Genomic DNA, 13504 nt, shown 5'->3' with positions numbered 1-13504 from the left:
ATGAGCTACTTCACGCGATCACTATTGTGAATTTGGTGAGAGCGCAATGCCACCTACACGTGAAACGGTCAAGGCCTAAGACTCATTAAACTACAAGGAAACCGAGCAATGTGCGGAAACAGCCTAACTGTGCATAAAGATGAGGCTTCAGAATCTACGAAAATCACAAATAAAAAGAAAAAAACAAGTGAAATGTCTTTTACGTTAAAGCCTTCTTTATCTGACATCAAACTGGTCGTTTAAATGTATCCTGTATCTGCAGTATATTTTTATGGTACGTCAACACTAACACAACTTAATGGTTTCTGGGACTGATTAGGGGTGTAGGAACTGAGGGGGGAAGTGTACCCCCTCCCCCAGTATTTAATTTGGCTTCATTCACATCCACCCCTCAATAAACAGACCTTTGTATTTGAAATATTGCATTATGGCCCTACCAATACCAAAGACCCTCCTACACCGTTGATGAAGATTAATCGCTGTTAACTGTTGATTTATATATTTTATAACAAGGCTTCAGCCATTTTGGCTCTAGGACACCCTGCTCACACTGACCAGTGGTGGGATGGGGAAACAGGTTTCCTGAGTGTCTTGACGCTGTCTACTGTATAGCACTTCTGTCAGCTACTGCTATTTTAGATTGGTTTTATAACTAAATTTGATTTGATACTGAAGTCAAAAACTATTTTTTTAAATCAATAAACCTTATTCACCTGATAGATTTAACTCACATGAAGCATCTTGATAATATATGAAAGATATCAATATATCCAGTAATTTTTTTCAAAGGATTATGTAGTTTTTACATGTTCTAAGGCACTTTTTTTTCAGATCATCCATACAAACCTAGTAAAATTTACCTAGATGTCTATTGCGATGACAGGGCCAGGGAACAAGGCCTTCCTGAGTGTTTCTAATAGCATAAGGAGGCCAATTAGGAAAAGAGAGCTCAGCTGGAGCCCAAGAGGGGTGTAGACCTCTAGGGAAGGCCCTGGAAGCTGCCTGTTTTACAGCAGCAGCAGCAGCAGCCCCGAATACACCCAGGCCAGGCTGTTCCTGAAGGTAGACACCTACTGCGCCTGGCTGTGAGGTCGCTCCCAAAATGGCCGCCAGTCAGAGCACCCCATGCTAAATGGTTTATTGTACCGGTGGTTCCAGCCCTTTGTGGCCGATGTGCCCACACAGGATGTTTGTTTATGGAGTGGCGTGGGAGGAATTTCTCCTACAACCTCCAGCTTCATGCAGATCAAAGTTTCAGTAAGACAAGAATTATTGCATGATAGTTCATATGTCATTTGGGTCTGCCTGACCTTAGTCATATAATATGTGGATTCAGTACTAACATGCAAGGATCTAGTGCATGATTGCAATAAATGCCTGATTGCATTAAACATCCCTTTCCAAAAGGTAGTGCGTCACGCTGAATGAGTTTTACAACCAGGCAAAAAGAGAATGCTGTATGGCTTCCCCAACCAGGTTTGGAATGAAAGTCGATCATGTTTAGAGTTTAATAGTGTGTAATATTTTTAAGAATATCTGTTTTGTATCAATATCAAAACCTAAAATTCTAGTAATCTTGTGCTCAGTTTGCAGAATTGCTGTTATGTTATTAAGAACCTTTGTATCGTCTCTCTCAATAGATGTTACCACTTCCAGAACCGAACACCGCGTTTGCAATTGGGGTCTAAAAGTTCCTATGGAGGGTTGCCAGTTGGTTATGCTAGAGGTGACCTCCTTGGTTCAGCGAAACGCAGAAAACTTGGCTCCGAAAGGGGGGAAAAAAAACAAAAAAACAGCAGCTTCCAAGAACAGCCGCCGGAATGTACTCATTAGTGTGTATGTGTGTGTTGAGAGCTGAAGGGAATTTCCAGCTGACTGACAGGGTTGCAGAAACATAGCGGTTGCAGAGGATTGAGGAGTCCGTGGCAGTACACCGACAATGAGGACAACGGTCAATCAAGTTAGAGCAACAACAAAATTGTCTTGCATCACCCCCCCCCCCCATTAATCAATGAAGGTGAAGGTTCAGACTAACTGAACAGGACCTTTGATGACATAAGGGGGGAATATAAGCCACTTTATCATTATTTGCTACTATGTTTAAGAATTATCTACACTGTAATTTTAGGTATGGTGGCTGGATTATGGACCGGGCTGTTGGGGGCAGGGCCCCGGGGCTGAGGGCTGGACAGGGCCTCGGAGCACTAAGCTAAATGCTATGTATGTCCATGTTGATGTAGTATCAGCTAGCTAACCTAGTTGATGTGGTCATCATCCCAGTTGATCAGTGATTAGTGCCAAGCATCAGACAAACAGCAATGGTTACATGCTGTCTTGCCATAGTTTCATTGTTAATCCAAAATATGCATTTAGAAATAATCGCCAAAAATGCTTGCCGGTAACTCGTAGGTTAAGATTGGTAGCTCTAAACCTGACAAGCCACAACACGACAAGATAGCTAAATCGTAACTAAGGCCTTCGTAGTGAAGCGGAATCCAGATCCTTTACATTTTACGCACACTGTACATTTATGTCCCTTACTCCCCTCCATCTGGGGGGGGGGGGGGGGGCATTGAAAAGGCAGGTGCCCAGGGGCCTCACAAGACCATGATTCGACCCTGATTATAGGGAACTGAAATGGCGAGAGATGATTCCCCTTTTAAAAATCAATGCGGCCTTTTTAGTGATGTGATCGCATTAAATGTTTGTGTGACTGAGACTTGATGCATGACATGGAATCCCATTGTGAGGAGAGCTGCAACAAACTCAAAGCTGCCGTTGCTTAAAGGTTCTACGTTAACATCTTCGCCCCGCTCGGTTCAATAACATAATGGACTACTTCCGTGAAACGAGAACAGCGGTTGTCCTTATCTTTTGTAAACTCCCCTCGGGCGTTTCTGCGCCTTTGTTAGCAAGAACACACTTTTGATTTTGCTTCTTCAACCACCTCTTTAAAAAAATTAAATGGTGCCTGAAATGGTGCTTGAAAGACAGCCCACATCACACAACTCATGAACTCAGAACACTGAAGTTGCCTGAAACGTTTCCACCTTCTATCCCCCTACCCTGTACATGGTTATGGGGCGGGATGGAGGGGGGGGGGGGGGGGATCGCGGTCTGAAACCTATCTCATGCACAAGTCACGGACAACAATTAGCCTCAATGCATATCTTTGGACTGCAGAGGAGGGAGGAGAGGGGAGGGATGGACTCACACAGCAGTAATGGGCACCAGCAGTACTTCCTGAGTCACTGTACCCGACAGATCCTATCCATTTGACCCAGCAGTGCAGACAACCCTATCAAGCAAATTAGTCCAATCGGAGCCGACTGCATTTGACTAATTGAGGCTGCTGTGGGTATGGAGCTAATGATCAATCACCATGGAAACACATATTTCCATCACAGGAAAGATCATCCAAACTCACGTGTATGCCATTTGCTACCCCACACGATACAGGAGAATTAAGCATTGTTAATTGTGAAAGTGTTTCCTTATACAGCTTAGTTCAAGAACGGTAAAAATTACAGAAATAAAAATGGCAAAGCCAAATAACCAAAACGCTCTACGTGTTTAGCGATTCTACTGTTGGGAATATTTGTTGGTCCTGCCGCACGGTTCCTGCCTCTCTGCTAGATTTATCACTGCTCCATCGGTGCTGGTAGCGAGCTGAAGTGCAATTTCCGCCTCAATACTCAGGAGAACGTAAACATGGGAAAAGTCAGAAACTCCCCACCAAAAAATAAGTAACCACTTGTTTCCTCGCGTGATATTATTCCTGCTGGTTCTTTGAATGTGTTGCAAATCTCTTGAAGTCCTCTTCCAACATGTGTGTGTATTCTCCGCCTCCTGAAACCATGCAGCCTCCCTAGAAGCCAGAGATTTCCCTTCTCTGAGCCAATATTACAGTGGAAAAATCCACTTGGGGATTGGCCCCGATCTCAGTGTTTCTTTACCATAATAAAAAATGAGGCTGCACCAGAAATAAAAATTTAATGGGCAAAAACTTGCATTTTGCGTGGATACTGTGGGCCCTGGTACTGCAAAAAGACATATGATGTAGCAATCAATTCCCAAAACCCAACTGCAATCTACTTTCACAGTGATGGTCACCCCAGTGTCTGATATACATGCTGAGGATACAGAGTTTCAGAAGATGTAGGCAATGAGTTTTCAGAATGAGATCACTGGGTGTATAGAGTAGGAGTCCACAATAATAGGACTGAAAAAGCTACAACATTGTAATGATTGTGAAACCAAACTTGCAGCAGATTCTTATACCTGGCATGCATACTTGTTCCTCTGTTGCAATGGGGAATGAGTAATACTTTGTAATCATGTTCTTTAAGCATTGTATCCTACAATATAAGACTACATGGCACTCTAACACTACATGCAATAGCCACTGCCCTTTGTTCTAGATCCAGAATGTGAGATTACCCTACGTACCATAATCCTTCTTAGCCACTCCAAAGGTGGCAGTATTGTCCTGGCATCTGGACCTACTCATATCTAGTTCCCTAAAGATAGGCCAAGCACTCCTACCAAGAAATTTCCTCATAGGAAATAATGGATAATGTTCTAAGCGTTTTTTTTTTTTTTTTTTGTAGTTAACAAAAGCAAGAAAATACCTGGTCGTTCCCTTCTGCTTTCATCAAACTAGATGCAAGGTGGAAAATCCCTGATTAAACTCACGGGCCCGACCAGAGATACCAGTCAGACTCAGACGCCTCTCTTGAACTCGGAGACAACGCACAGCCTTTGGAAACGAGCATCGTTTTCTGCCATCCTCGTGCTGGTCCGATATAAAACACGACGTGGCAGGAAACGCGATTTCCATGTAGTCTAACTTCGTACGACTAACTTCAAGCTTCAGCAGCGAGTGACTTCCATTTCCTGTTTCATCTGATCACAGGGCTTATTACAACATATATAGAAAAAAAACAGGGGGCAGACGTTTATTTAAGGATTACCAGTAGACATCCAAGACACTCAGAACTATCAATAACATTTGTTCACTTACTGTGCGTGACAGGGGAAATAGCACATCAACTGTACTGCACACAGAACAATTCAGTGGCAGAAGCAGCACTTCAGCCAAGCAAACACAGCGATTCTCTTCCACGAGATGCCTGCTTCGGGTGTATTTGGTCATTCTGCAATGGTTATCCAGTGAACATGGAATTATATCCGATATATATCTCTGTCCTATACAATTTACAAAACAATACACTTGCAAAACTATTTTAAGTTTAATATCTGGAGCAATGAGCATCAGGAGGAGGTTATTTACTCTTTTTCCTGATTAAATGTGTTAGGAATACGGTGACGCTATTGCTGCACATTTCCAAGGGTAAGAGTTTGAACGCCAGCCCGGTTTTGTGTGAAGTTTGCAGCTTTTGCAGTTCAGAGACATGCAGTTAGGCTAATTGGTGCCTCTAAGTAAGTGTGTGTGTGTGCCCTGTGATGGACTGGCATCCCGTTCAGAGTGCACCCCACGCTTGTGCTTTATGAAGTCTGGGACGGGCTCCAAGCCGTCCTTCGACCGTGACCAGGTTAAGCGGTTAGAAAATGGATGGATTTGCTTACTGTTGGGCAACCACTTTTAAAAAAAAAAAAAAAACCTCAAATAATAATTGCATAATAAATGCAAGGGGGGAATATAAAACCGTAGGTCGTGATACAAACAGAAGGAAGATGTCTCAAAGAGCTGTTACTTCTGCGTAAGAGGAGAGAAACAGCCATTCGGAAAGTCCATTAAGACCTTTATGACACCCCATACTCCATGTCGACCTGTGAGGTACATTCTCCCTGCAATTACATGAAACTTAAGTGAATCCATTGTAATAGAACAGATTTTTGTGGAAGGACAAGACTGAATGCTACATTATCATTTCATTTGCACTTAACCAAAGGACAATCCCATCTTCTGTCCATTGTTCTCATGGGTGACATGTTCAGCAAACAAGCAGATACAACTTAAACCAGCTGTATAGCTGGAATGTTAATGAGGAGCTTCACGTGCCCCTGCCCTCAGCGAGTGTTTCACACAACCCTGCCCATCTCCGGTGTCTGAAAATAGGAAAACCTTTGTCAGCTCCCATCATCCTTTGCATCTTTCTATTTCTATGCCACTATCAACACACTTATATCAAAGGACATGTTTAGGTTTCACTTTTGTGTGAATGCAGCAATCAGAGAGAACAATGTATTATCACACCAAATAACATACACTCCATCCTTGGCACTTGTCATTTTGTTTAAATGGCAGTTAAAATCCCAGATTACTTAATTCAAGCAGTTGGCACCGGTCGGACAAGACTCCATCTGCTCGAAAGTGAAAAGCCACTAATCAAATCATGTTTAGCATCTCCTCCCTTGCACAGAGAGGCGAATAAACATGCATCTAATAGGCCAAGGTTTGTGTCATTGCCCATATTCACTCACCACGTTTATTACCCCCTTACAAGGTTACGACTGACTAAAACGTTTACGATAGCAATCCAACATAATGATAAGGCATAGCTAAACGCCAGCATCGCAACAGCGGGCCAGGATCACGTGCTTATAAGCGCGCCGTGCAGAAGCAGGCCTAACAGCAGGCCATTCACGCGCTGCATGTCAAACAGCCCCCCGACACAGTATGAAAATGACGGAATGACTACATAGTGGTTGTCATTCTAATACATTTGTGCACGGACGCATTTTATGGTCCCTAAATATTTATCTAACAAACAATCCGCTAAAATTCCCCAGCACACCGCTGACGCTGGGCGACGACTCACCTCAGGCGAGTGAGAGGTTAACCCCGCGCGTGCCGGCCAAGTCCCCGCCCAACCAGCACAATAGGCCGCCCGGGGGGTGGGTCAGAGAACCGGGTTCGGTTCTGCACGTAAACCGCCCCCCCCCAAAAGGAAGAGAGGAAAAAAACACATAAATACGACAACTACCTCACTTCTTTACTTGCCACGGATAGGCAGGGAAGCTTGGCTCCTTCGCCGCTTTCTTGCTATACTGTATAGTCCGACATTTATTTACCATTACCAAGTGAATATGCCATATGGGCATTTTATTTTTTATTTTAGTTAAGTGGCAGCTAACTAGTTAGCCCAGTTATCGCCCAAAATCTCTCTAGCGAAACTCATATCGCTCCGTCAACGCTGTACGATTGAGATTGCGCGTGCCTGGGCATATGCATACAAATATATCCCTGAAAAATATATAATAATAATAATAATAAACGATATTACGCCAGGCGCCAAACTGGCTTGGTAGGTTGTGTGAATTCCTTGCGCTTTGGGGATGCTAGCTGGCAGCTGGCCATTGTTTACAAGGACACTACCCACGTAATTTTCTCGTTTGAATACCTAAGAGGTGTTGCACACGAATCCGGGTAATACTGAGAACAGTGATATATCTGTGCGTTTTAAACGCTGGCGTAGCCTCTAATTTTACAGATTACCGAGTTAAATAGGCAGCCGACTGGGCAAGCCCTTACGTGAAGAAGGGTCGAGAAACACAGCATAAACCCACCGTTAACTAATATCATGGACAATTACATAAACGTAAGGTTGCCCATTAAGGAATGCTAAAATTACTGCACAATAACTCTTCTGGCAAACATTTATAAGCACGTAAACCCAGACTCATACACCCACTTAGGCCATTTCACAGTTGTTTACGTTTCTTGTTAGAACTCATTCTATCTCACTGCGCTTCCTTTCAGAGAGTGAGAAAAGGGCGGACAACCGATATCACTCCGCGCTGGCGTTGACATGATTAATGCCATGTAAACACTCAAAATGTTTAATACTAAATTAATCAAACCACTTCTCGAAAACTGTAAAGTACACATTAAGCCGTTGATAGATTTTAATTCCAGCAACATATAAAATTTAAAAAAGAACTAGTTTATGCATGCGGATTCCTGTACTTTGTCCTGAAAGAGGAAATGCTGCATACGCGAGAAAATCGGAACGAAATGACACTTCCAAAAACGTGAAAAGTCAATTTATCTATTTTAGTTTTTAAGCCTAAATACTTAGATTATATTGTAATCAATATACACATTTGCTGTCTTGTGTACAAATTTAACTTAAAATATATATCTGTCCCCCCTTTTTCTTCATTTGGTAGCGTCAAAGAAGATGGCCCGTCCTGCTTTTCTTATAGGAGAACTGGATCCAAGATTGATTGTCAAAAAAGCCAATTGAAATAGAGTTTAAGCTTAGCAACAGAGTACCAACCTTTCTAGCCAATAGCATTTCTAAATGGGCGGGACTTGTTCGTTCTATATCGCAAAATGTGATTGGTTTACATATTGGCTACAGATTTTAGAATTGTGGTCCAAGTAGTTTTTAGGACGACATTACTATATTATCAATGGCATAGATAAACTACAGTTCCCGAAGGACAATTAGACACCAGAACAATCGCATGCGCAAAGACGTCGACAGAGTTCCTATATAAACAGGAGCTCTTGTATTTGTAGTAGTATACTTGGATACTGTTGTGGCGACGTGGTCGAAGTTAGCAAAGTAAAGCAATTTTGATCGGCACTGAAGCAGTTAACGGTAGTTACGGTAGCGCTGACGACTCATTTAAATTAACAAATGTGATCATTCAGAATAAGTAGTTTTTTGCGTCGAACTTACATGAAGACTGATTAAATGATATGTAACAAGAATAAAACTTTGCAGAGACGGAAGATATTTTAAGGACTTTTTAGGAAAGCCGAGTACTGGACTTTATAGAGAAAGTGGAAGGCTAAATTGCCCATAATCTCTTTTTGCAAACATCAGGATGTCAGAACCTGAGGACCAGAGTACTCCTCAGACGAAAACTTCACATGCCCCTTCAGGTGGGAGCGCTACAGTTTTGGAGCATCCTGTAGCCAATGAGAATGGCGGGGTACAGTGCGCCGATAGGGGGCGATGCGCCGATGGACAGCAGACCGAGGGCGGCAGCAGCGGCGGCACTATCGCGGAGAATCTATGGAACAGACAAGGTGGGCAGCAGGAGGTGTGCGCGGGCATGGTGGCAGGAAACGCGCACCCCAAATGCCCCGTGGTGACCAAACCCTGTCAAGAACCCGAAGCCGACACGGCAGGTGAGGGGGGACTTGTCGCGCACGGCAACAGCGGAGATGGACCCACCGAGGAGACCCACAGTCAGGTTCAAGGCGAGAGCGGTACGCACGTTATGAGGATGAACTCGGGGTCTTCTGGAGCCCGGCCACAGGCCTTACCCGATACACGGATGGGGAAGAAGAAGCACCGGCGGCGGCCCTCCAAGAAGAAGCGACGCTGGAAGCCCTACTTCAAGTTATCGTGGGAGGAGAAGAAGGAACTAGACGAGCGGGAGACCGCACGGGCATCCAGGGTGCGAGCGGAGATGTTCGCCAAGGGTCTTCCGGTGGCCCCTTACAACACCACGCAGTTTCTAATGGAGGAGCACGACCGGGAGGAACCGGACCTCAACACCGAGCTGGCCAGCCGCCGTTTCTTGGGGGCGAGTCGCTCGGAGGACACCTTCAGCGAGGAGGACTTCTTTGAAATAGACGAGGAGGAGGAGGACGGCAGCGGCGGGGGCAGCGACGGCATTGGGAGGCCGGGCAACGTCGGGGGAGAATTCCTCCAGAGGGACTTCTCAGAGACTTACGAGAAATACCACGTCGAGACTCTCCAGAACATGACCAAGCAGGAGCTGGTGCGGGAGTACCTGGAGCTGGAGAAGTGCATGTCCCGCTTGGAAGAGGAGAACAACCGGCTGCGGCGTGCCGGGAAAAGCCCGGAGGCGGTGGCAGTGGAAAGCCCGGAGGCGGTGGCAGTGGAAAGCCCGGTCTCTCTGCCCGACCGATCGCGGGTCAGGGAGCTGGAGGTTGAACTTGAGAAACTGAGGGCGCAGAATAGCGAGCTCCGGCAGCAGAACCAGCAGTGGAGGGAAAGTGTGCACGCCGAGTGAGCGGCTGTGCAATGGGGCGTGTGCCCGTGGGGAAAAAAGAGAAATAAATAAGGCGAGTTTTTCAGTTTTGACGATGTAAGTATTTTAAATTTGCGATGCGTTTTATATAATCAGTTTGATAAATTGGACTGTCCAAATTTCTCCATTTGCAATACTTTGTTCATTTTTTTTAACGATAGACAACGGAGACTTTTTCAATAAGCAGTGTGTGTATATACATATATATTCAATTTTTTAAGAGAGATTATATGGGGAAGAGAGTCGTGTTTCGTCGTTTTTTTTTTCTTCAAATGTGTCGTGTGTATAAAAATATACAGTCCCCAAGATTCTTGGACTTATTGCTTGCATTTCGGCCACATCTAATTTAATTTTTGGAGAAATCTCCCCTAGACCGCCTCTAAAGTAATCTGTTATTGAATTTGTAAATACAGAATTACAATCGAGGTGTTTTGTGTCGTTATTGACGTTTATTAACGGAATAGTTCAGTAATTTCAAAAGTGTACACAAGTTCATGTAATTAACTGGGCAAGCTACATTATGCCAAATAATCCTAGGGGTAGGTTCATTGTAATGCAGATTTACACACTATATGTCAAACCAATCTGTCACTTAACCTGCTATATCAGCCTTATCCCTTAACCATGATGATAATCTTACAGGTATTTGGGTTGGATGGTCATATTATAAACGGGTTTACGTCTTGCCCACATTACACAATGAAGATGCAACACAAGGTTCAGACATAGTTCAGTGTTTGTGAGTGTTGTGTGCTACAGTGAACAAACAATTCATGAATGTATGTATCAGGTTACTCTATAGAAATGCCCTTAAGCCATGTTATCCCTCGCTGCCTATATCCTCTGTTTGTTTCAGATTAGCCGTGTGGTAGTTTTCATTGTGAGATCCATTTAACTGTTCATGAAAAAGCTACGATGACACTAATGACCAGCCACCATGTCATTTAAACGCTTTATCTTAAAAGCCTGAAGGACATTTCTTTGTTTTTGCAGGATTATGCATGTCTAAAGGTTTATACAAACCAGCAATGTCTCATTCTAGGATTGTCACTGAACCAAACTTAATTTTTTTCCAGAACTTCATACAACCACCAGAGACTTCTTGACTTTAGTACCATTTTGTTACTAGTTTGGCCGCAAAACTATAAACTTAGTTCATGCATGTAGGATTAAAACAAAACCCACTTATGCTGTGTACGAGACACCAGTCATCTATAGGTACATTGTAGTAAAATTCGGCCAAATTTCAAGTTTTCGATGAAGTGACCAATGACAGGCCTTGCTCCTAACCTCAATTATTATTTTTTTGTTTTGTACACAAAAGGCCATGTGGCAGCAGGCCAGTTTGGTTGCAGAAGTGACGCTTGCAACAAGAAAGTAGTAAAGACGGACAGCTGTTATCGTGACCCTGCCCCCACTGAGACACATGTACAGGCTCATCACACCAACGTACAAAATAGGGTAGGGTAGGGTAGGGTGGGGGTTGCAGACTGGCAAGACTGCCATTTTTAACCTGTCTACGAAAAGCGGCGAGATCTTGAGTGGCACCGGTGATCTTAGTGAGCATCGTTCTGCATAGCGTATGTAGGGGAGGGGCAAGATAAGACGATCACTGTGGGGGGAAAGGGGGTTTCTGAAAGGAGAAGCCAGTTTACTGTATCTGATTTATGACAGAGATGGGCGACACTGCACATTTATATGGAAATAGCTGGGGTCTCAACTTAATTGCCACCCGCAGTGTTTTTGTACAAAAATGTATATAATAAAGGTAGATGGTAGATGAGGGGTGAAAATCAGAATATGAGGCAGTTTAGTACTAAAGTTTCTAGGTGTCCCTTGCTGGCATTTGCTGTCTGCATTGCTCCACTTTACATCCTACTGATGCTCGGCTCGACTACGACGGCGGCGAAATGATCTGAGCTTTGTGCACCGCTTTTATTGATGGGGATCCTTTGAAACAAACTGTTTGAAGCGTGTCTGGAAAATTAAAGCAAAAGCTCTTTGACCCACTGGAAGGGAGCTAAACAGATTCTCATTAAGACTGGTTACATGGTTACATATACATATACACACACACACACACACACACACACACATATATATATATATATATATATATATATATATATATATATATATATAAATAAAATGAAGTACAAGGTGGGTACGAAATATATTTTGTGACATATATGAGGAATTAGCTGTATGGATATATCAGTTCCAGATTAGTATAGTTTCTAATGGGATTAATTTTATGCTCCACTGGAGCAGACACTATCGTTTCTGCTGTTAGTTTTATATCCAACAATAAGCAAACAAAAATAATCAAGGGGAATTAATCCCTATATGAATATTTAAGGATTTCATTAAATAAACATTTGGGTTAACGTGCTGCAACTGTTTATGGTCTGATGGCATAAACATTTAGCGTGATAACTATGCACAAGCACACAGTGTATTAGCATTTGTTTTAGGATTAAGATCAATTCGGCCTTACAATAGAGAGACGCCCCTTTAGTTTCATTTCCTGCGTGTTGGAAACTAAACTAAAACATCCTGAGGAACGTCGTCAAGATGGAAGATTTCAACGCTTTTTACGTACTAACACAACCAGTAGGGCACAATATAATGCACGGGTCTTTATGGTCCGTTTACTTATTGTCATGTGAGTCGCAGGTACGTGATATACCGATGTGGAAATGAAATGGTGGAAGAACAAAAACTAGATTGTCTAATCAACCATGTCTTGGCACAGACGACTCTTGCACATATGCAGGCCAAAACTATTTCGCCAAGGGCCGCGTGCCATGTTTTCACCAGATAAAGAGCAGTCCTTTAAATATTACCCAGCAGTTTACAATATTAAACCAAATTTATCTGGAAGATGAGCACAAGTCATATCAAATAACTGAACTTATCTTTCTCGATCTCAGAGATATGAATAACGGATAATTTCTTTAAAATAACATTTATTAATTTGCGATTCGTCTGTGCCAGGCTTATGGTTAATATTTTCAGAAAAAAATCTTAAGAAACAATCTGCCAGCTGACGGAAAGCGCTACACTCAGGCCTTGTCCCACTTTCAATCCCCGCAGTTTCCTGAGATGTCCCGCCCACGTACGCAGTGCTGAATGCACCGCATCGATAACCTGGTCATGTATTTTCATTCAGCCTAAACAGCCCTGTGCTTTTCGTTATGCCACGGTAGAGTAATTGATCCACCAACAAATAACGAGGAAAGATAATATATTGTGTTAAAAGTAATAAACTGACGACAAAAGGCCCTTCACCCATATACAAAGATAATAAATTTGTCTAGATATCCAGTATGTCATCATACAACTAATGATTTGTAAACGGCAGCTATCAGTCAGAAATACACAAAAAAGTACACACTAACTTCCCAGTTACGGGCCACAACCAACTGACTGAGACTCTATATATTTCACATTCATGGCAGCAATAGCAGTTTGACCGCTAGCTAATGCTAATATTGAGTTTTGCTTACGTTTATCGATAGTA

At 43.1% G+C, this 13504-nt stretch overlaps 1 protein-coding gene across 1 annotated transcript; it reads left to right on the top strand.

Annotated features, from left to right (window-relative positions):
• The first annotated feature begins 8495 nt into the window (after positions 1–8495).
• LOC125726744 (protein HEXIM1-like) lies at positions 8496–10406 on the top strand. The gene has a single exon (XM_049003180.1). The coding sequence runs from the start codon at positions 8803–8805 to the stop codon at positions 9961–9963; it is 1161 nt and encodes a 386-aa protein (XP_048859137.1). The 5' UTR covers positions 8496–8802; the 3' UTR covers positions 9964–10406.
• The last annotated feature ends 3098 nt before the right edge of the window (positions 10407–13504 follow it).

The sequence above is a fragment of the Brienomyrus brachyistius genome, unplaced genomic scaffold, assembly GCF_023856365.1.
Source record: "Brienomyrus brachyistius isolate T26 unplaced genomic scaffold, BBRACH_0.4 scaffold75, whole genome shotgun sequence".
In the NCBI taxonomy this organism is placed as follows: domain Eukaryota; kingdom Metazoa; phylum Chordata; class Actinopteri; order Osteoglossiformes; family Mormyridae; genus Brienomyrus; species Brienomyrus brachyistius.
This window is presented reverse-complemented; position numbering and strand designations above follow the sequence as displayed.